At 51.8% G+C, this 22816-nt stretch overlaps 1 protein-coding gene across 2 annotated transcripts; it reads right to left on the minus strand.

Annotated features, from left to right (window-relative positions):
* Positions 1-528: 528 nt before the first annotated feature.
* On the minus strand, positions 529-15424 carry PCDH8 (protocadherin 8). 2 transcript variants are annotated; one of them, XM_080376160.1, is made up of 3 exons: positions 11645-15424; positions 11292-11499; positions 529-10813 (listed from the first exon to the last, which is right to left on the minus strand). In XM_080376160.1, the coding sequence occupies exons 1-3, from the start codon at positions 14054-14056 to the stop codon at positions 10440-10442; spliced, it is 2994 nt and encodes a 997-aa protein (XP_080232286.1). In that variant the 5' UTR covers positions 14057-15424; the 3' UTR covers positions 529-10439. The 2 variants fall into 2 exon arrangements, with proteins under 2 accessions (XP_080232286.1, XP_080232285.1); XM_080376159.1 differs by having other exon boundaries at positions 11292-11502.
* Positions 15425-22816: the final 7392 nt, after the last annotated feature.

Below are 22816 nucleotides of genomic sequence, written 5' to 3' on the forward strand. Positions count from 1 at the left end.
TCTAAGAAATACCCAAGGCACTTTGTGGCCTACATAAAATTGCCCTCTGAGGTAAAAAATGTTGTGCCCTCAATTTTCCAAAGTCGGTGGGTATTTTTGTAATGACCATCGTACTACTACTCAAATCACTTTTTGGCTTTTTGCAATTAGTTAAGCAGTGGGATCAGTTTATTAATCCACTGAGTTTTTGTGAACGCAGCTATTTGTCAAGAAGCAAGTGATGAAAAATAAATGGGTGCCTTCTGGCAGAACATTTGTCAGACCACAAGCAACCCCTGAATTTAATTCAGTGGTTTGGGGAGACTTGGCAATTTGTCTGTGAATGTTTTAATGCCTGGCTTTTTAAAAAAAATCACTGACACTGTCATTCATCTGGGGTAAATCCAGGAGAGATTTCCCCTTTGCCGATTTGGCTCGGCCTGGATCATCAGCTGGTGCTCTAGCTTGTCAGCTGGCTGAACTGATTGACAACGGATGCTCTTCACAGTGTAATGAGATCCCCTAAAGGGCTTTATTTATTAATTCAAATTATGTATTAAACTGGAGTGACTTGCAGACTAACTTCTCAGCATCACCGAAATACCCTGTATGGCGACAGTTACCTGACATCGGTACCAGGCGGCTGAGGCAGGGTGGGAGCTTTCCTGGACGTAAGGGTGAGATGGTGGCAGGGGATGCTGGTGGCTTTATGCCCGGGACCCACAGTGGGGCCTCGTGTGCCTGTCCCCTGCCAGGGGGGCTCAGCCCCTTGGCTGGGGGGGGGGGGGCTCACACGGGGGCTTTCCTCACCTGATTGCAGGGCCCTGCCCTGGCTTTGCCCCTTGGCAAGACTTTTCTTCTCTTGGAGAGGAATTTGCCTCCAGGCCCATTTCTTAGGTGGAAGTTTGCCCTGAGGAGGGGCGGGAGGTGCCTCCCGGGGGGGCAACCTCAGGGGATGTCGGGGGAGGCTGGCTCCCAGCTCCCGGCTCCCAGCCAGGCCCAGGGGCGCGGCCTGCCCCGCCATGCCCGGCTGCCCCCACCTCCGCCGGGGCCTCACGGCGCAGGCCCACGGTGCCGGGCGGGAGCTGGCGGCGCCCTCCGGGCTAGCAGCCCCGGGGCGTAACGCCGCCCTGGTGAAGGCGCGCGAGCGCCAGCCCCCGCCTGCCCCTGCTGCCCTGCGCGGCCCGGCTGCGCCGCCGCCGGGGCAGAAGCTGTGCAGAAACGCGCAGCTGAACCTTGTTGGTGTCCGAGCGGCCGCCGGTGCCGTGGCTGAGCCGCCCATCCCGCACCAGCGCCCGGGCTGGAAACCCCATGGAAATAAGGGGCTCCACTAGCCAGAGAGCTCCGAAACCTTACAGGCCGTCGTGATCTTGGCGTAGCCCCCGCCCGCTCCGCCTCCACGGCGGAGGGTGGCGGAGTCCCCTCATCCCACCGCCCCCCCGCCTGCCGCCGCCTACCCGGCCCCGGCCCCAGCCCCAGCCCGCAGTCCCGCGGGCGCTGCCCCGCAGCCGCAGGCCGGCTCCGCACTGCCGGGCCCGCACCCCCCCCTAGCGGCGACCCCGGCCGGGGACGCGGGGTGGCGCCGGCAGCGCGGGTCCGCGGGGCCTTTGCCCAGCCGGCGGGAGTCGTGCCCGTACCCCCTCCCGCGCCGGGACGCGTCGGAGGTTTCGGAGCAGGCGAAGTCCGGCTGGGGGGAGCCCCCCAGGGAGAGCCGCACCGCCCCGGCTACCGGGGGGCGGCGGGCAGTGCTCCCGGCGGCCGCGGGTGCGCGGCGGCACGGGCTGCGGGCTGCGGGCTGCGGTGCAGCCAGTGGCGCGGGCAGGGCCCTTCGCTATCCGCTCCATCGCCGCCGTTTCCAGTCCCATTTCGTTCACGCCTCGCATTTCTGATTGTCTTGGATTAAACGTTACCAGAGGAAATAATACTAATAGCCTTTCGCAGCGAAAAAATCAACTTCTAAGGCGGTTGTTATGGAAAGGATTATAATAAATTAAATGCTTAAACTAGCACTGTGCAAGCATTTTTGTCTTGGATCAAAATGTTTGCGCTGGCTGTTTAAACATTTAATTTATTATAATGAGAAATATCATTGTAAAAATAAGCATGTTAATTAAACCTGAGTTTTGCAAATGTGAGTCATCCCATGTGGACACAGTATAATGAATATAGACAGGTAGAGTCTGCATGCCCTTTTTTTTCTCATTAAGAAAATTAACATTTACATCTTTAAACCCTGCAGCTATTAGTTATTTTTAATGAACTGTGTTGCCATTTCAAAGTTAAGCTCTTATATGATGCAATCAGATATTGCTAGGTCAGGGAAGAACTTTGCTAATTAAGTTGCAGAGAAGTTCTTTGCCACACATAATTGATTAAAGTTGTTACACGGATAATCATTTACGCAGTTAAATAAATAAAAATAAGTAACTGCTAAGAAAACCCAGGTCACATCAGAGTGGTAAAATGAAGCAGAACCCTGGCCATCCCAGGGCCCACAGGAGCCATGAATTTGGAAGCGACAGACTGAGCCTCTTTGTTATATCTGACAGGGGAGCGAGGGACCGTGGGGACCTTCACAAAGGCGGCTCGGACAGTGATGGTTTGCTGCTGGCGTGGGCGAGAGAGGACGAAGGCAAGATGCTCCCTCACTTTCAAGCAAAGCGATTGGAAAGCAATTGTTCTGCCTTCTCATGCCACTGGTCTCCAGTACATCCATCTGGTCTTGTCCTGGATTCATGTATATGCCGGTTTGTATGCTGATATGTAAACAAAAAGCAATTGGATTTACTTCCAGCTCTCTTCCAGATGTGTTGCGTGGCTTTGAACATGTTCCTTTACCTCCTGGGCGTTCATAAGTGCTCTGAGCTGTGGCCCTGCAAACAGCAGAGGTAGTGTTACTCTGTTTTAATTAACATCCTGCCAAACCGTGCATTTGGAGGTATCTCAGATCTCTTGTTATCGTGCATTACTCAAACAGGCAAAGGTAAAAGCAGGCTGCCAGCCCTGGCTAAATCCCATTTCTGAAGTGATCTAGCCCCCAAGGGAGGGAGGAGGAATGTCTTTGGTATAGAAATGAACTTAAACTCTGGGGAGGGAGGAGACCTCAGTGAGTTACTTGCTGGGAGCCACAGCAAAGAGCTGGGAACGGGAAGGCCCCACTCAGGAGTCACACACCAAATGCACCATTGCCCCACACATAGTGATTCAGGCAGCAGCAAATTTGTAGGCAAAACCAATTTTAAGATCTTGATCTGTGGAGGTACCTCTTCATGCTATTCTCTAGCTGGTTGCCTGCTGAACCCGCTCTGAGTGTCTGCCGTAGGATTTTTGGAAGGTCAGGATTCTTGAATTTCTTCCAAATCCAGTGGACATGTTTTGAATGAAAAGAGAGGATGAATTAACCTGAGGATGCTCTGTTCATAATGTATTTGGTTATTTTACTGGGAATTGTCCTCCAAAACTGTTTGTGCAGGGTCTAGACAGCTTAGTCCCACATCATGTGGGTCCCTCTCTCCTGTCTCCCCATAAACTCCCTGCTTTTTTTTCTTCCTCTCACTGTGAGTGGGTTTCCAGGAGGAGAAAGCTGTTGCCCTTTCTCCTTTTTGTGTGTCTCTGTCCCTCTGATGGAGTTTTACAGAGCAGTCCATCATCATAGCCTCTGACCTCCCACAAAACTACCCCTCTTCTTGCAGGAGGAAATTCAAATTATCTCTGAGCCTTTTTGCTTTTTATCTCTAAGCCTTTCTGCTTTAACCATAAGGAGTATTCCTATGTCAAGGCTGTGGGTAAGAGAGGTCTTGTCTGCAGGGCCGTTTGTTGGGCTGGTTGTTCTTTGGTGAGCTGCCGCAATCCAAGGGGATGGAGCACATTACTGAGGTTACAGCGACCGTCTGTGGAGCAGCCAACCCAGGCAGGGCCAGGGTTCATCACCCTGGCAGAGGGCTACAGCCAGCAGGCAGGTGGTCCCAGGAGCTGGGCTGCAAAGATGGCCAGGGGCTGCCTGGCAGACAGCTGTAGGAACAAATGTGATTTATTGCACCCAGCATTGGGCCGTCCACCCTGCAACCTTGGGAAGCTGCGAAGATGTTGGTGCCCACCTACCTGCGGTTGGCGCAAAAAGTGTTCCCACTGCATGTCCACTTTAGATCCAGAAGAAAGCCTAGATGCGGCTTTGCTGTATTGGGAACTGGGACCTATTGCAGCCATCTGTGTGCTTATGCCAGGACAGAAATGCCCAAATCCCATGGCACTCAGGTAAGCGAGAGGACAAGTGTGACCATAAAACCTTATTGCTGAGGCCCCATACTTCCGTTTAAGAAGCACCTGTAGATTGTGTGTCAACTGTTTCATGGCTGGAGGTAGCTGGAAAACAGATGTTGTGTTGGGATCTGAAATAATCACCTGGGAGGGGAGAATGGGTACAGGAGCAGTCTCCACCTCTGGCCTTCTGCACATTCACCCTACGTAGGTTAAGGCAATGGAGAACAACTGGGCTTTGAACAGTCACCTGCCTTCAAATCTGAAAGATGGAGTTACCACAAAAACGTCTGCATCCTTAAACAGCGCTTGACTACAGCACCACACAGGGTTGGTTTCCTACCTCACATGTGGGGCCAGTAGGTCCTCCTTACTCAAAGAGTGCTGACAGGGCACAGCAGGCAGCTGCCCACTGCAGCAGGAGCTGATGGGCAAGCGGGGCACTGCAGGCTAAAATGGGTCCTCATGCCTGTGACCCCAAGGATTCTAAGGCCCACTCAAAAATAATTAACAATTACCAACTGAATGAACCCACTGACTTCTCACATGCAGCCTAAGTCACTGTGTTTCTCAGCTTGGTGACCATCTGCTCCATTTCCAGTTCAGCTTCCAGGGTTTTAACCCTCCCTAGGCAATGTGGCATTGGAGGAACCCACCAAAGCCACTCTCCCTCCTGATCCCTGCATCCCTCCCTGCCTGTACTAGGGTCCCTGGCTCCCTGTGAACTCTCCCATATGATTAATTTTGGATGAGCAGCATGCCCCAGGAGCCCTGACAGTGGTGGGGATCCTGCTGCCATGGGCATTGTGGACATGAGTGAGAAACCAGCTTTGTGCATCCTTCAGGAAGGACAGGTAAGCAGAGGAATTGTTATTTCTTAAAGCAGGGGAAACCCAGCTCCAGGGAGCTTCTCCAAGCCTCCCTCTTCCATAAGGAAGGCTTGAAGACCTTGGCATACATGGTGGGAAGTAACACGTACTTGTCTCCCATTGCTAGTTCACATTCTTCAGCCTAAATCTGGGCTTAGGTGACGTTTGATGAGTGAGTGGGCATTATCACTGGTGATGCCAAGCCTTTAAATTATTCAGAAGGCATTATGTTCCTCCTTGGCCAACCTTGAAATTTCCTAGAAGCCTCCAGAGGTTTTACATTACGTATAGGCTGATCTGCTTGCTGGCTGATGCCCAAAAGCACAGTCCTGCTTTCTTCCCGGCCCTGGGGGCCTCCTCTCTCTTTCCCCCCTCCCTGACAGTGTCTGACATTCACCTGACCCCTCATTGAGCTATACCTGCAGAGATATACCCGGTTTTGGTACTTTCCTGGGTCCTGGTGGCAAAGGAGTCACGGGAAAACGAAGCTGGAGACGGAGAGAAGGGTGGGCCATCCCCTTTGGTGACAGCACACCCACCCGAATATCTATATCCATGTGTGTGTCTATGTGTAAGGCAGGTGCTTAATCTGCTGTCATATACAATGGTGAGGTAGTCAATGCAGTTCTGGGAGATCAGAGAGCGATTTTGCTAAGCGAATGCAGATGCCTACCGTAGATGAACCAGACAGCCCTCTAGACCCCTTCATTGCCTGTCACAGGAGCATAGATGCCTACAGTAGACCTATGCATTGGCTGCAAAAGGCACATCGGTCTGAATCTTCAGCTAAAATCCATCCTTGGGTCTCTCTGCCTTCAAGGCCTGGTCCAGGCAGCATTCTCTGAGCACCTCTCGCACATGTTGAGATCACAGGATGAAGCCCTTATCCCAGAGGTCACAGCCATATCCACTTACAAGCATGAGTGCTCCATTTTGTTAGGAGTCCTGCACCTGGAGCGTGCACTGCACAAACCAGGATTAGGAACCTCACAGTGGTGCTTGACTCCATCACATATCACTAAACATAAAAAAAATAAAATTGAAGGTGTTAAAGAGGCACAGGAGAGAACAGGTCAAGGGGAATTTGACTTCATTTTTTTGGATAAAGCACCACAGAAGGCATATCTGGGATCTTGTTTCCTTGGCGTGGTAGTGGGTTGACCTTGGTCAGCAGCCAGACCCCCACCCAGCTGCTCACTTACTCCCCCTCCTCAACAGGGCAGGGGGAGAAAATCAGATGAAAAAGCTCATGGGTTGAGATAGAGAGAGAGCAGTTACCAATTACCGTCACAGGCAGAACAGACTCAACTCTGGTAAAATTAATTTAATTTATTGACAGTTAAAACTGATTTGGATGTCTGCCCAAGGTCTCTAGGGTGGAAGTTGCAAGCCCACGGTCCCAGAACATCTCTGGGGCACTCAGGAGACAAGGCATTTTGTGGCTATGCTGCTGTAGCATCATCACTCCTCTGTGTCCTGGGTGTTGCAGCTATGTCTCAATGGCTGTGCAGGTACACCTGGAAAAGAGTCGTTGGGAATTACTCACCTCTGTGTTTGTGCTGTTTTAGTCCTCTGCCTTGATGCCAAAGAGATTGGACACTGGCACCTGGCTGTGAGTCTGCTGGTCTCCAGCAGACTGGCTCAATGCTACTGATACCGCTAGGTATCTTCATCTTCACCTAACCTACTTTGGTTACAGCTCTGTCAATGCCTTCAACTTTTGCCATGCTGCCAGTATACTGGAGTCAGAAACCTGGGAGTTTTTAGAAGCACATAGGGTGAGATTTGTTTCACTAGATGTTGGATGTCCACAGTGCAAACATCTACTGCCACTGCAGGCTGCATGTAGGGAGGGGTGGGCAGCTTCTCAGTGCAATGCACCAGACCTAGTTTAGCTGGCTGGTTCAGGAGGAGATTATTTTTGTCCTAAAAGGGCCTGTTTCACCCCACGGACTGTGAAGGGAGCTGAGGGTGCTTTGCTCCATCATAGGTGACTACCAGAGACTTCTGCAGGAGCTGACTCAAGCTTGGTGTTAGGGCTTTTGTGATCTCCAGCTGCTGTAGCCAGTTTGGGCCATGGATTTAACACCAGCTCAGTGAAAGAGTGCTGTCTCCAGTCCCGTGTCCCTGTGCCCCGCTCGTCACCTCTCCCCCTGAGCCAGGGAAAGGCAGGCAGGAGAGTGCAGCTCTCCGCGACAGAGAGGTTGTGTGGTTGCCCAGTCTCATCCACTGCACGTGACACAGGGCCGATGTTGCACCATGCTTGAGGAATACATGGAATTTAATTGATAAGTCTGTATTAATTTCTGAAGTATGTTAGCAATAATCTCAGTTATGTTAATCAAAAACTAAAAGAAAATAACTAGGACATACAGAGTGAAATAGCATCGATGGAGCAAATGTTTAATTCAAGGGGGCCTGCCCAGGAGCTAAGCCTTGGGCTCCCCTCTCCACTTATCTGCACTTTGATGATGATGTGTGCTCTTATCTGATGGAGCTTGGGGATTTTCCTCACCTAATTTTAGGCATCTAAAAGTTAAAGTAGCCTGGGCAGAATTCTGCCCCTTGCCCTTACAGGCAAAGGAGAGATCAGGAGCTTCAGTGATGCACCTGAGCTGTCCCCATTGCCTAGCTCCAAGCCAAGACGAGAAGCTCACAGAAGAAGTCTGTATCTTTCCACTAAGCAGAGTGTCCCTGCAAAGTGATGGGCTCGGATTTAAATGCTGGATGAGTCCCACATTTTAATGGCAGCATGTAGGACCCCAGAACAGAGAGATCCCTGATCCAAACAAGGCTAGCTGCTTGCTGCTGAAAGCTGCTTTTGGGAACAAAACCAGGAGACTTTATTTCCACACACACACACACACACACCATTTCAAGATCACCTCACACTGGGGTGGCCCAAACTCCTGGTTAGGCAGCAAAGAGCATCAACCCCCCCATAGAAGTGCACAGGCTCTGTTGCAGGTAACAGTGAGAATTCAGCACCTCAACCCAACGCAATGGACTTGCCTTCGGCTGCGCTTATCTCCTGCCAGCCTCCCCCAGGAGAGCCTAGGGACCTGAGGTGGAGGTGCTGCACTATGTAACCCAGGCTTTTGAACTAGATGAGGAAGAACCAGCTTATCAGACTGCCCTGCTTTTTTTTACAGAGAGCCTTTCCCTCCCTGCGTTCAGAGTTATGACTAATTACTTCACATGCAGGCTTGCTGCTCTGCATCACTGATGATTAGCCAGCAGGGAAGCTCCTAGCCTTCCTTCTCTGCACCCACCCTTCAGTCCCAGCTTCAGCTCTAAATTTAACCAAGACGACCCTCTTAGTTCATTAGATGCATCATGATTTTTACTACCAAGTTTAGATGAATCACCAGAAATGCTCACCTATTTTCCTGACCATAAAAGCTGTATCACAGACGTTGCTTCCCAGTTGAGTCTTGCATCAGCCTGATTTCAATTCCCTTCAAGTACAGCCTCTGAAGCTCTCTGCCCACCACAAATCTTCACAGTGGCTTTTATGAAGCCCCTATTAAAACTCAGACTGTGTGCCTGAAAACTTGGTCAGGCTCTGCCACCTTTGCTACATGGGCTGGAGAAAGCTGGAAGTTGAGGGAGAAAGGGAATTTCTGTTCGTTAAGGGACATGCAGGTAGGATAGTGTTTTCTACTTACATTTGGAGACACAAAGTCTAATAGCACCTTGTTTATGTTTGAGAAGGCTTTATATTTTCTTTGTGAGTAATCTTCTATATATACGTACTATAGCAATTAGACATACAATTGAAGAATTAATGATAAAACCTAAAAGCTTTGCTAAATAAAAATTTTTGGATTATTGATTTGTTCAAAATGTGAAATTATTTACTCCAGTTGAGGAGCAGTTCTTTTTGGAAAAATTCAATCTAATATTAAAGCGCCAATAGAAGTGTTATCTCTGGTATAAGCAATTTTTTGAACACAGGAAGAAATGCTCATGCTTCAGTTTCATTAAATGCTATTCTATACCTGATTTCAGCAGAAGGATTTGAGATCTGCTTTTAGCTTCAAACCTTGAGGGGAAGGAACTTCAAAGCTCTATATGATTTTTTTTTCAGGACTGTCATTTCTGGGAGAAGACAAAATACATATCACGTATGTTGACAAGCTCAACATAATCAACATCTATTCTTTCTGTTGTATGTACCTATATCCTTTCTCTTGATGTCTAAATATATGTATGCAAATGCAAGTTATTGTCCTTTAGTAAGGCTGCCTTAACAAAGGACAAACATATAAGCACATACCTATGCATCTTGACTCATATTGACATCTCAGCCAGATCAGAAAGCAAAGTACTCGAGTGGCTGCTGCTGCAAAGACATTTGAACAGCATGAACACTTCACTGATGGATCACTGAGGTTACACCACTTCCCACCAGTGAAGGATCAAGCTGGAAGAGCTCAGACTGGGTAGTAAAAAAGCAAAGGTGAGCTCTGCCACCCAGCCCTCTCTCCCACCCATCATCAAAAAGCTCTAGAGCTAAACCTGCGGCGAGGTATTGCTGTAGATGAAGGGTGAGCAAGACTAAAAGTAGCATTGTTCATGCCCAGCCGCACCACCCCCCCCCCGCAGTTCTCTGCACAAAATACTTTTGCTGACCTATAAAGACTTCTGTGCTCTGAAGCGTGAAATCCACAAACAGATCCCTCCGACACATCACAAAACCTTTATTAGTGTTTACCAGTGACACAGATTACAGGAACCAAAGGCAATTAAATAACATTTCAGTTGACCACAGACTCAAGAAATACAAGTCACATTTGGCAAGGCAAACTTCTCAGTACACTGGGTTGCTTAGGTTATTACTACACTGTGAAAGAAGAATTTTCCTTACAAGGTTCTACATATTCAGGATATTATTATTAATTATTATTGTGTCTTTCAGACAGCTCCTTTGGCAAGAATTCCCATTTTTTAAGCTTTTATTATATAAAAATATAACCAATTTTCATTATGTACAAACATTACATTACACAATGTACAGGTTAAAAACACTACAAAAAATGGCAGGCCATGGGTGAACCAAAAAAGAAAAAAAATGTAGAAAACATGAAAAAAAAAATTTAAATACTGCACATTTCATAAAAATTACATTAACTACAAACAACAGCTTTTTGTTTGCAAATATCAAACAGTACTGACGTGATTGGAAATCTTTCCCAACAACTTCTTTTTTAAGGCACATCTTGCATATTTACACATACGACACTGGATCTGGTCAATAACTTAAAGGCTCTCGGGAGTCACCTAGTTGTGTGCGCACAGGGACAGGGGTACTCAGGTAGGCTGCGTGTTGGGCTACACTTTCTCAGCTGTGTCAGTCTGGGGGCCCAGGTACCTAGTCGACGGGGCTGGATAGAGGGGCACCCCGATCTCCTGAAGGTCAGGGAGCCGTGCGGGGCGTGGTGGGGAGAGGAGCGTGATCGTCCGGTCAAAGTCCCTGTGCAGCACTTTCTCATAGACACTCTGAAGCCCCACTGTTTTGGGCAGCTGGGCTTGATAAAAGTTGTCCCTGCGAAGGGGATCCCTGGGCAAGGACGTGCTCTTACAGAAAGTGGAGAGGGGTGCCGAAGGATGGGGAGAGGGGTGAGGGTTGGCTCGGCCACAGGAGGGGCTCCAGCAGCGGTCCGAGTGACCCAGGATCTTGCATTCTGCCGTGCATGCCCATAGACCTAAAGAGAGAGAGACAGGAGGAGAAACTTGTCGTTACTGCAGGAGTAAGTCCACACCACTCAATCCTCAGCATTATTAGTCACGGGATGATTCAATGCACTGATGGAGCTGGGAGGCAATGCTCTACGGCACAACAAGAAAACAAGCTTAGGAAGGTTACGTCATTTTGCTAGGGACACTCCTCATAATCCTAACTTTAAGGGAGGTTTTTTTGGGAGGAAAACCCTGGTTCAACCAGGATTTCCAGCATCTGCTAATTTGTGCTGGGCACTCAGTGTGGAGAGGAATCAGGAAAACCTAGCAGCCTGCTGTGAAGAGATGCAGAGGTGGGCAGTTTGAGCCATCCAGCATCAGGTTTCCTCCTCCAGCTGCCCTGCCTAAGCACTGCGCCCCAGGGATGGGTCCCTCTGTCCACCTCCCTGTCCACCCGTCCCCTCTGTCTGGTGGGCCAGCCAGGAGCAGGGGCTGAGCCCTTACCGTTCTGCATGTGTGTGATGAGATCTTTCTTCAGGGCATCTCCGCTGATATCAGAGTCACTGTCATTAAAATCGCTGTCACCTTTGCCGCTGTCTTTGCCACTGAACTTCTCTGCCTCCCGGCCAGAGATGGTGTTGAACGAGTGCCCCTTCCAAATAGCCATGGGGGGAGCGGGCTCCTTGCCGTAGCTTGGAGCAGCAGCAGAACCCTGCTGGGGTGGGGGATCAAAGGAGACATGAGAAAGGGAAGGGGTGGAGGGTAAAAATGATCAGAACTGCACCTCTGTGATTCACATCCTCCGGGATGCCCCCCTCCCCATCCTCTGCCCCCCCTTCCCCACGGTGGGACCTTACCTCCCCGCTCGGTCCTCTCAGCCTCTTCTGACCCTCATAGAGGCAAGTGCTGTCGCTGCCGCTCTCAGCAGTGGAGATCTCTTCGGCAGCGGGAGAAGGGTCGGGGCTGGTGAAAGAGGTTTTGCTGGGAAAGGTTCGTACCTCAAACACATTCCCCCTCTGGCTGCCCTCCTCCTGCCGGCCCTTCTCCAGGTGGGAGATGTCTACCTGGTCCTTCAAGGAAGCATTGTTTTTGATCTCATTCCCCTTCTTGCGCTTGTTACAGGTGGTGGCGATGGTGATTATAGCCACCAGGAGCAGAGTGCAGCTGCCTGCCAGGACAATGATCACGATCAGAGGGATGTCCCACTGCAAAGCCTTTCCTTCCCAGGAACTGGGCTTGGCTACGTCCTGGATACTGGAAGGAGCAGTGGCAGTCACCAGGAAGTTGACTGTGGCAGTCGTGGCTAGGGGGGGTCTGCCGTTGTCTGTCACAGTTAAGATGACCTTGAACAGCTGTCCCAGCTCTTCAGAGAGGTCACCCCTCAGCACAATGTCCCCAGTGCTTGGGTTGATGCTGAAAAGGTCCTGCTGAGGCTCCTCCAGGAAGGCAAAGGTGAGCTCGGCATTGGCCCCATCATCTGCGTCTCGAGCTTTGATCTGCGCCACCAGGGAATCACGGGAGGTCTTGCTGGACACGCCAATTTCCACTGTCCCATTGGTGAGCACTGGGTGGATGATGACAGGAGGGTTGTCATTCTGGTCCACCATCCTCACTTTGACCAGGGTGCTGCTGGAAAGCTGTGGGGAACCACCATCAGTGGCCTGGATCCTCAGGTCCAGCTGCTTGAGGATCTCATAGTTGAACATCCTCAGGGCATAGATGGCCCCGGTGGCAGGGTCCACTGAGACATAGGTGGAGATGGGGGCCCCCATGACCTGGGTGTCCAGGAGCCGGTAGGTAACCTTGCCATTGTGGCCAAGATCAGGATCGCGGGCCACCACGGTAGTGATGTAGGCACCTGGGGGGTTGTTCTCTGGCACGGCCACCTCATAGAGGGGCTTGGCAAAGAGCGGTGCATTGTCATTCTCATCGCTCACCCGCACTGTGTACTGGCGGATGGTTTTGAAGGGTGGCGAGCCCAGGTCCTCAGCCACAACAGTGAGGTTGTACTCGGGGATGCGCTCGCGGTCCAGTGCTGCTGTGGTGACAATCATGTAGCTGTCCTCATAGGCACGCTGCAGAGCAAAGTGATCGTGGCCACGGAGGCTGCAGCGCACCTGCCCGTTGGCACCTGAGTCACGGTCTGAGGCACTGACGAGGGCCACAAAGCTCTCGCTGGCAGCTGCCTCACTGACATAAGCCACGCCAGCAGCACTGGCAGCGCCACGGAGGGCACTGATGCTGATGCGTGGCGCATTGTCATTGACATCAGCGAGGCGCACAACGACGGTGCAGGTGGCGGCACGGGGACTGGCACCACGGTCCTGGGCACGCACGTCCAGCTCATAGGTGCGGGTGCGCTCATAGTCCACAGCAGCCTCCAGTGTGAGACGGCCCGAGCGCGGGTCAAGGCGGAAGAGTCGCCGTGCCTCGGGGGGCACCTGGCTGCTGAAGGCGTAGACCACCTCACCATTGGGACCCTCGTCAGGGTCAGCAGCATCCAGATCGAGCAGCAGGGAGCCGGGCGGTGCATCCTCAGGCAGCTCCACCGTGACCGAGCCCTGGGCAAAGGCAGGGCTGTTGTCATTGGCATCGAGGACACGGACATGCACTGTGGCTGTGCCTGAACGTGCTGGGCTGCCACCATCTTTGGCCACCAGTTCCAGCATGTAGGAGGGCTGGCGCTCACGGTCCAGCTCCTGGAGCAGCACCAGGTCAGCGCAGCGTGCACCATCTGCCCGCGTCTGTGCTTCCACGCCAAAGTGACTGTTGAGGGAGACCTGGAAGCTCTGGATGGAGTTGGAGCCCACGTCCTCATCGACGGCCACCTCCAGCGGGAGACGAGTGCCAGGTGCAGCACTCTCTGACACTTCCAGTGCCATCTGGGCACGGGGGAAGTGTGGTGCGTTGTCATTGATGTCACGCACCTCCAGCTCCACGTGCACCAGGCGGTAGCGCTCCCTCCAGCAGCTCACCACATCGAAGGCCAGGACGCACTGGGGGGCCTGCCCGCAAAGCCGCTCGCGGTCCAGCCCGGCTTCACCGATGCTCAGCTGCCCATCCTCCTCCCGCACCCGCACCAGCGAGCTGTTGCTGAACTGCCGCATCAGGCGGAAGCTCATCTCCCCCGGCGCCTTCACCGGCATCTCGTCGGCCAGTGTACCGATCACCGTGCCCGGCGCGCCCTCCTCGTCGGTGCGGTACCTCACCGTCTTGCAGCGGGACAGGGCCAGCAGGCAGGCGAGGGCCAGCAGCCGCAAAGGGCTCATGGCACTTGCGCGGGGCTCAGCCCGGCGGTGCGGTGCGCTCCGGGGAAGGGGGTGATGCGCGGTACCCGCGATGCAGCTCCGCGCACCCTCCACCGCCGTCTGCACCGCTCCGCGCCGCCGCACGGCCTTTAATAGACGGCGGTATGCAAATGTACGGGCGGCGGAGCCAATGGGAGGCGGCGGGGCGCGGGCGGCGGGCGGCCCCCGGCGGTCCCCGAGCCGGGGCGGCCCCGGCAGCCGGCGGGAGCGAGGGCGCGGGGCGCTCGCCTTTGTGTTCTTTAACTCTCCGGGGTTTGGGGGTTTTCCTTTTTTTCCGGCTTTATTCCTCTTCCCCCCTTCCCTTCTTTCTTTCTTTCCTTTTTTCCTCTTTCGTTCCTCCCCTTCCCGTCTTTGCTATCTCTCTGGCGGCGCGGTAGCGGAGCTGGCGCGGGCAGCGCGGAGTAACACGCGCGCCGGGGTTTGTTTAATTGTGCCACAGGTCGGGCAGGTGTCGTGTCGCGGCAGGCTGTGGCATGTCGTGTCGCGGCATGTCGCGCCGTGTGGCGGCGGGCGCAGGTGGGTGCGCGGGCGCGGGGCGGCGGCGGGCGCGGGTTGCGGGGGGCGGCGGCATTCAGCTGCGCGCCCGGAGTGCTGTGCTACTCGCGTGAGAGCCTGTGATCAGCGCCGTAAGTCGCCTTTCAGGAGATGTCCCCGCATGCTTTAGTATGCATGTCACCGCCCGGGTTTCTTAAGCCTGGGGCAGTAGCAGGCGAGGAAAAAAAAAAAAAAGAAAGAAAGAAAAAGTTCCAAATAGGATTTAGCATAAGCTTGAGGAGATTTGGAAAGGTTTCAAAGATCAGGCTGTATCAAAGGCTTATGAAGCCCTCGTTAGCTGTAGAAATATAATAGCGTGGCAGGCTATCCCATTCGAGGAACCTATGTCTGTATTATTTCACTATGACAGGCTAAAGGGAGAGAAAGTTGAACAGTTTCCACAGAGGAGTTGGACTAAGTTGAATATAATGAGCAAACGCCACATGTATCCATTATGTCCCTCTATTCATTCCCAATCACTGCCATAACTCTTTGACTAAACGATGATGAGCGCTGAATTACACACAATGCCCTGCTCATATTAAAATACATTTAAGACCTATCCCTCCTGGTGCCCTGTTACGCCTATTCACAGGATTTTCTTTTTGTCCTAATAGGGCCTCTCTGGGAAGCAACACCAGTCTCGTTCCAGAACAAAATAACAGCATGAGGCTGAAACCTGGCACGAACCGGGGGGAACGAAACCATCTGCCCCGCAAGGCACCGGGGCCCAGCGCGGAGCCCGGCTCAGCGCCCCGGCCCCGCCGCGCCGGGCGGCCACGGGGGACACGGCCACGGGGGGGCGGCCATGGCGGGGGGGGGGCGGCCACGGCGGGGACGGGGACAGGACCCGACGGGGAGGGAAGCTGCGGGGTCGTGGGGGGACACCCGGCACTCCGCAAAACGGCATACCCTTCCTTCCCTCTGCCGGCCCTCTTCTTCCCATCCCTTTCCTTCCCGCCTATCTCCTTCCCTCTCGCTTCCCTCTTCTCCTTTCCCTCTTTCGTCTTCCCTCTTCCTTCCCTTCCTCTCCCTCTTTCGCCTTTCCCTCTTTTCTCATGCTTTCTTTTCCTCCTTCCTTTCCATCTTTCCTTGCCTCCTTCCCTTCTTCCTTCCCTCTTTCCATGTGTCAGAGAACCTAAGCGATGCGTTTCAAAGGAAGAGGGGTGACAAACGGAATTGGGGGGGCGGGGGGGAGGGGAATCCCTCCCGCTCCGGTTTTCTTTGGAAACCTCGGGTAAAGGCGCTCCGCTCCGCGATGCAGCATCCCGGGGGGCTCCGTCCCGGCTCCCGCGGGGGTGCGCGGGGCGCTGCGCGGGCGGCACGCGAGCGGGGGGCGGTGGGCTGCCCGCGGCGCCGGCTTATGGAAATGGGATTTAAATCGCGCCTCCGCGCTGGCTGCAGGGACGCGGGGGGGGGACGGCCGCCCGGCCGCCAACAAAAGCTCCCGGAACGCCTGGTTTCCATACCAAAAGCCTCCGCGGAGCTCCTCGCTCCGGCCCGCGGGGGCTCCGCAGGCGGCTGTGCCGGGCCGGGGGCCGGGGCCGGGGCCGGGGTCAGGGGTTGGGGGTCGGGCTGCGCGCCTGGGAACGGGGCTGCCGGCCGGGAGCGGGCAGCGGGCAGCGGGGCGGCCCCTCGTGTGTAACAGGATTATCTTTGCCATTTCAAGTTCCATACAGCATGTAATTTATTTTTAATTAGGATTAGATCGAGCAGGGAAGGAGACCAGACCTTACACACCCCCACCCCCCACCCCCACCCCCCGCAAAGGCATGGCTATTCCAAGAGGAGCTCTTATTCTTTGTAAAAAAATCAATCAATCGATAAACCAGGACCTGCGTTCACCTCCCACACACTTCGCAGGAGAAAAGGGTGCAAAGGGCTGTATTTTCAGTGTGTGCCCGAGTATCTGCATCAGAAGAAGCTTGGGAATCCTTCCCCTTTCCCATCCACCCAGTCCCTGCCTCATGCACTTGCGACCCAAACCCATTCTTAAGAGGGGTCCCGGTGGGGTCTTGCTCCTCATGCCTTTTTGGAGGGCAAATGCACTTTCTGTCTGCTTGGCTTATTCTGTTTCCACAGTCGTGACTTTGATTTAAAAATAAACATAGTTAGCAATGACTCTGATGGAGCAAAGACTTTTCCCCAATAGTTTGGATAGAGTCCATTACAGAAATGTTCTGAAAGGCTAGTGAAGGATCCCATTTTACAGCTCAAAAATAAACATACGGATCAGCTGCATTAAAAGCACTTCTTTGAAATATTGTGGTTAAACAGCCCAGATTGGTTGATTGCTCCATGTGGGGACATATGTTCTTACAAACTGTGCGTATTGTTACTAATGGGGATTCTCACACCACAGCCTTTCCTTTGAATCTGAGGCACTGGTGGTTTCTCTGGAGCTGTTGCAAGGTTGTTTTAATAATTTACCAGATCTCTTGCACTTTGTGCTTTTGCGGAGACTCAGAGCTGGCTAAGAAGGAGGCGTTTTGCAGTGTCCAGAGGTCTGCTCTCTGCTGCCAAGCTCCTTCCTGTACCTCTTAGTCACAGAAATCAAATCTGCTCCGAGGTGGGTGTCAGGCATAGGAAAAAGCAGGACTCCCCCACCCACCCCTGCAAACTGAATGCCTGGATAACATGTTGCTCCCCAGGAGTAAAAGCACTCCTAGATCACCAGCCTGATGCCAACAGCAACCAAGTCAGTGATGGCCAGCAAATCACTCCAGGTTCCCTTTTTTAGCTTTAAATTTACTTTTTCCCTGATTCTGATCCAGCTTTTTGAAATCAAGTTTGTGGGTGCTTTTCCCTGCTCCCCAGATAGTTATTGCCTTTCATGGGGTGACAAAGACCCAGGAGCTCCTTCTCCTCTTCCCTTCACTCTCTCTTCACTTCCCTTCACTGTGCAGGTGAGCACAGGCACTTACCGCTCTGGCCCTTTTCACCATCACCTACAGCACTGTAAGTTTGCCGATGTCTCAAGCTGTCAGTGTCCTCAGTGCAACAGGGCAAGATTTTCCTCCTCTCAGCAGGTGTCTGGGAGTCTCTCCAGTGATCTCTGTTGATGGAGATAAGCCAGAAGGCATTGTATTTTGGGGCTGTGAGAGAAAGTAAGACTCCCATAGGGATCCAGCCCAGTACCTTAAGACCACATCTACTACCTTTAGCGGGTACATGCAGCTAAATGCATGTATGGGACGGTGGAAGCAAGCCAGGCTTTAAGAAGAGGTGGCTGTGTTATATGTGCTTACCCTTTCCCAGGAGATCTTTGGGGCACCAAGCCCTGGCTATTGAAAGTGTCCCTCTCTCCTTGGCCCTTGGTTCCCCTCAACATATGGTGCATGGTGACTGCATGCCCTCAGGGTGGTAGGGCCGGATCCCCTTGTAGCATAAACCCAAGGGTGGTATGACTTTGCTGGGGCTTTGCTGAGCCTTGCAGGAGAAGCCAGGCTGGCTGGGCATGTTCTCCAGCTGGTCCTGCTCACCTGCATAGCCAAAGGGTCTGGCCAGCTTCTCTCCAGCCGTGAAGTTGAGATGGAATCCGTCCCCCCAACCCTCGACTGTGAGCCTGCAGAGGGGTGCCACAACCTCCTTCCCTAGAAAGCCATCTCCACCCTCAGCCCTTGCCTCTTTCTTCTTAGGCATCCCTGCGGGCTTGGCTGCCTTGGCTGATCTACAAAAACAAAGGAATTCCTTCTGCTTCCCGGGCTAAACAATCCCCCCTGTTTAATCACTTCTTCCGCAACCAAGGAAGTGTGGGTTAACCTGTCAAGCTCCACAAGCCCAGACTGACCAAAAATCCTGGAAAACAAAAGAGTGGAATGAAGCGGCAAAGGGTTTTGTGGCTCTATGACTGTTTGTGTTGGAGGGTAGCATGTGGCATTGTGCTTCTGTCTCCGGCCATGCAGGCTATAGAAGACAGAGGCTGCGATCCTTCCTGCGAGCTGCGCGTTGGTACCAGGGTTATAAATCATCCCAATCATTTGTTTGTTATATTTGCTTTAAATGCTTCCCTGCCTGTATCTGCCGTCTGTGAAATGTGTGCTAGAAGAAAGAGTTTGTTTTGCAGAAGAAAGAAATCGCATGGCCATACCCCCCACTCGGCAAGCAGTTTTGATTCCACAGGGAATTTATTTTTTAATTGGATTAATTTCTAGCCTCTCCCAGAGTAGCAGCTGGGGTCTTTGATTCAAGAGGTTAAAACAAAGGGGCATGAAACAAAAGACCAGTTCTTCGTATTCCCCACACAGCGTGGGCCTCGTGCATGCTGCCCGGAGGTATCCCTGGAGTGGCGCATTCCTAAAGGTCCCCCCACGTGGCCCTCAGCTGGGGTCTACTGCAGGCTTTTTTGGGGTGCTTCCTAGCCTGTCTTGCCTGCAAGGTGGCTAGATGTGAGTTTTTCTGTCCTATTCCACAACCCAGCTTGTGGTCCCACAGAATCTTACCCCTTGGTGTCCCTCCCTTCTTCTGCCCCCTCCTTTTCCAGCTCTTTTTACTCTCTACCTTTTCTGCCCTAGAAGAGATAGATGAGGCTTTTCAACTGTTAAACCGCAAGGCAGATGCCCAGGTTTTCAGTTCTCAGCTCTCTCATCTGGAGCAAGCTAATGAGGCTTAGCCCCACCACGGTCTGGGGTATTTAGGTACTTAACTGCCATTGAATGCCACACGAGTTTGACATATTTTAGCCTGGATGAGGGCTTGAGGCTCTCTCAAATTCATCCCCTTATGCCCACAGAGCACTTCATTACCTCACAGCGGAGTTGTGAAGAGGAGTGCACCACGGGCTGCGAGTGCATTGGACAGATGACAGCCTAAGTCCTGCTGTTTGCCCACCGTGAGGACCTTTAGGAGATCAGAGATGCCCTTAGAAGGAACAGTCTTTATTATGGACCCTTTCTGGCTATTTTGCCTCAGTGCCTTTGGGTTTAGAGGAGGCAGGTAACAAAGTAGTTATTTACACCAGGTTCTGATGCAGGCCTTCAGAAGAAATGCCCACCCTCTCTATAGCTTGGAGTCTAGTCAGATTGCTGGGATGTTAGAGGGGAGCTGCATGGCTTCTCTCTCTGGCTGTTGTGAATTGGTGTTCCCTCTCCATGGCTGCTGCTGTACACCTGGCTGGGATGTCTTTCATACCACTTTGAAGGTGTCCAGGCTGCTATACTTGGCTTTCCTCCAGCAGTTCCTTGTTTCCTCCTGGGCCTCATTCACATTCTCCTCCTTGAAGGACTGTTTGGGATTTTAGACTCTTACGAATGATGAATGGGTGGAAGAAATCCACCTCTCAGCTACCAGGAAGATGTACAGTCCTCTGTGAATACTTACGTGTGGTAGTTGTGAAGGGCTCCACTGATTTCTCTGTGGCAGGTCCCTCACTATCTGGCGTGCAAGGTCCTTTCCTGAACGCCCTTCTGCTGCCCCTGGCCAGCCAGTGCCACCCAGCCAGTGCCACACTAAACCAGCACAGCCACATCACTCCCTGGGCTCTGCCTACTTCTTACAGTTTCTGAAGTCCTTTCCAGTAAGGTCATATCATTATATAAGCACAAGGAGAGTTTACATACATGTCAATATGTTGTTACTATGCCGGTAAAAATAACCTCTCCATTACTCTGCTGTCTCTGCATTTTCAGTCTTACCACACACACATGATTTCTTGCCCCGCCGATACATCCATGCGATGAGGAGGGGGCACAGGGAAGTGATCCTCGTCGTGGTCCTGGAAACAGAGAAGTTGCGTTAGTGTGATGCCATACTCGAGGTAATTAGCTCAGTGTCACAGGGTTAATGAGCTTGGGCATGGCACCACAGCTTCAGATTCCCAGGCTGGTGGGGCTTTGCAGGTTCATGCCCTGGTCTGCTCCTGGTTGTTTCCCAGAGGATTACTGTGAAGGACAGCATGGGGGAAAAATGCAGTGCAGAGGCAGGGACTCAGCCTTGTGCCATGAGTTCCTTCCTCCATCTCGCCTCTCCCTCTCCCCCCTCTTCTCCCCCTTGTCCTCTATCATAATCGTGCCTCAGCTAGCAAAGTCGGAGCCCCCCAGCTGTGAAGGACTAAGTCTCTTCTTCTCCCAACCTCCTGAGCAGCAGCAGGCTGCAAGCAAGAGTGTGCCTTGTGTCACTTCTGTTGAAGAGGCTGTGAGAGCAGGGGAAGAGCCCAGACGCAGGCGGCTGCCGCGCTTGGCCGCCTGCCAGGGCAGGAACACTATTCACTCCCGGGAAGCCGGCGAGCATCCTCCCTCAGCCAGCCGCCTGCCGAGGCCGGGAGCCTGCCCAGCCCAGGTTTTATTTTGGCATGGCAAGGAGCCTCCTGGCACTGAAGGAGTGAATTCGATCAAGCCACTCTTCTTCATCCCGATTTTGGGATCATCTCCCTTTCCTATCTGCAGGTGGGGCTCAGAGTTAAACCTCCCTCGCTGTCTCTACCTTTAACGTGCTGGGTTTTTTGTAAGGATGGATTTCAGCTTCCATGCCTGCCAGCATGCTGTTGCCTGACATGCAGCCAGTTCTGGCCAGAGCGAGGCAGGGAAATGGTACACAACAGTGAAGATGAGGATGGAGAGCACACACATCCCATTACAAGAAATTTGGAAAGGCTTTAAATATTAATGTCAAATTGATAAGAAGTAAACTTCTCAGAAGCTTGGGGACTAGCGCAAATCTGGTTCCTAAATCATGTATGTACTTTTGAGTATTTCACCCAAGATTTTTGCTTTAAGGTTTTCTACTACTGCATTTTGCTGCATTTCATGAGTTTGGGGTGTTGCTCAGGATTAGGTCAGACTGCTTTATGAGGCTATGGGAAGACTTTTCCCTTCAGATTTTTCTGTCGGCATCTGACATTCTTTGACCTCCACAGGACTTTGACCTCCAGAGCTACAAAATGTTCCAGTACTCACCTCCTGTCTTTCATGTGTGGTGTTTGCTCATTCTCCACGTATGCTTCACTGAAGGGGGCTGGCTGAGGAGGCCCAGTGTTGGCTCTGGGTGACGTGACCTGGGACTGGAGCTGCTGTTAGAGTGGAGAGGAACAGAGCTGTTTCCCGTGGCTGAGGGATGCACCTGCACTGTAGCCCAGAGCAGCATGTTTGCCCATCTTTAGGAGATAGCCAGGCAGCTCCCGAATGTCACCCGTCTCTCCCATACCTGTAAGTCTGTAACACTGAATAAAATTCTCCACACTCTGGCTCTGCCTAGTTCACTTCTGCAGATGTGGCGTATGATGATATGGACCTTTCCCAGTTTTGGGGGAATTACCGGTTTACCTTTTCAAGTTTAATCATCTGGTACATTCACTTATTTGATATACTTTAAAAAGAGGTGCACAATTTTACACGTCACCCAGTGTCTGTGGTTTTTGCATCTGGAAATACATCTGGAAATAGACACCAGCATGTATTTCACATGTGATCCCCAGGAAAAAAAAAATTGGCCCCAAAGTCTGCAGAATTCTGTTCTGAAAAGTTAAATAAATTGTTGTCACTTTTTAAGTGCTGTAATAAATGTGTGGAATGATCTCACACAAAAAAAAAAAAAAAAAGCTTGAAAAAAAAAGCTTGAGGCTTAGAGAATAGGTGCTAAAGAAATGCATCAAATCAGACCAAAAAAGAGGCATAAAATCTATGTTATCCCAAAAAATAAGGGCTGACAGCTCAAGTGACTTTTCTGCTTGCTGCTGTACTAAACATCAAATTTGTGTTTCTGCCTAAAAGAATTTGCATCTCTGCAGTGAGCAGATCTGAAGGTTTTGTTTTTGCGGGAGAGTTATGCGGTGGTGGGTGAGAAGCAGAAAATGATGCAATTGGGCACAGTTTGTAAGCAAAGGGTCACGGATGGGTGAAACCTTGCAGAAGTTAAAACTGAAAAACAAGCATTCGGACATGCTCCTGGAGCATCCTGAACATTTAGAACTGGAGAGGTCTGAGTTTGCCTCAGCAGCATTATGTATGTATATATATGTGCCATATATTATAATGAATATGATAATTACAGGAGATAATTTATAATATATGTGTATTAAATAGGAGTGCCTCCTCAGTAGGCTAAAACAATGCTATGAGAGTCTAAAGAAATGTGAAATCTAATTACTGTAGCTGTGTAAGTGAAGTAATGAGGAGCTTGAGAGTGTGACTGATAAGCAATTAGATACTAGACTAATGAGCAAGCTGTCTACAGTCCATCAAAAGGGTAAGG

The sequence above is a fragment of the Falco punctatus genome, assembly GCF_963210335.1.
Source record: "Falco punctatus genome assembly, chromosome: 2".
In the NCBI taxonomy this organism is placed as follows: Eukaryota; Metazoa; Chordata; class Aves; order Falconiformes; family Falconidae; genus Falco; species Falco punctatus.

Excerpts from the sequence above, each read along its gene's own strand:
- PCDH8 (XM_080376159.1), bottom strand. The coding sequence starts at position 14,056 with ATGAGCCCTTTGCGGCTGCTGGCCCTCGCCTGCCTGCTGGCCCTGTCC. Across the intron at positions 11,503-11,644 it reads TGAGAGGACCGAGCGGGGAG|CAGGGTTCTGCTGCTGCTCC; the intron begins GTAAGGTCCCAC and ends CCCCCACCCCAG. Across the intron at positions 10,814-11,291 it reads CATCACACACATGCAGAACG|GTCTATGGGCATGCACGGCA; the intron begins GTAAGGGCTCAG and ends CTCTCTCTTTAG.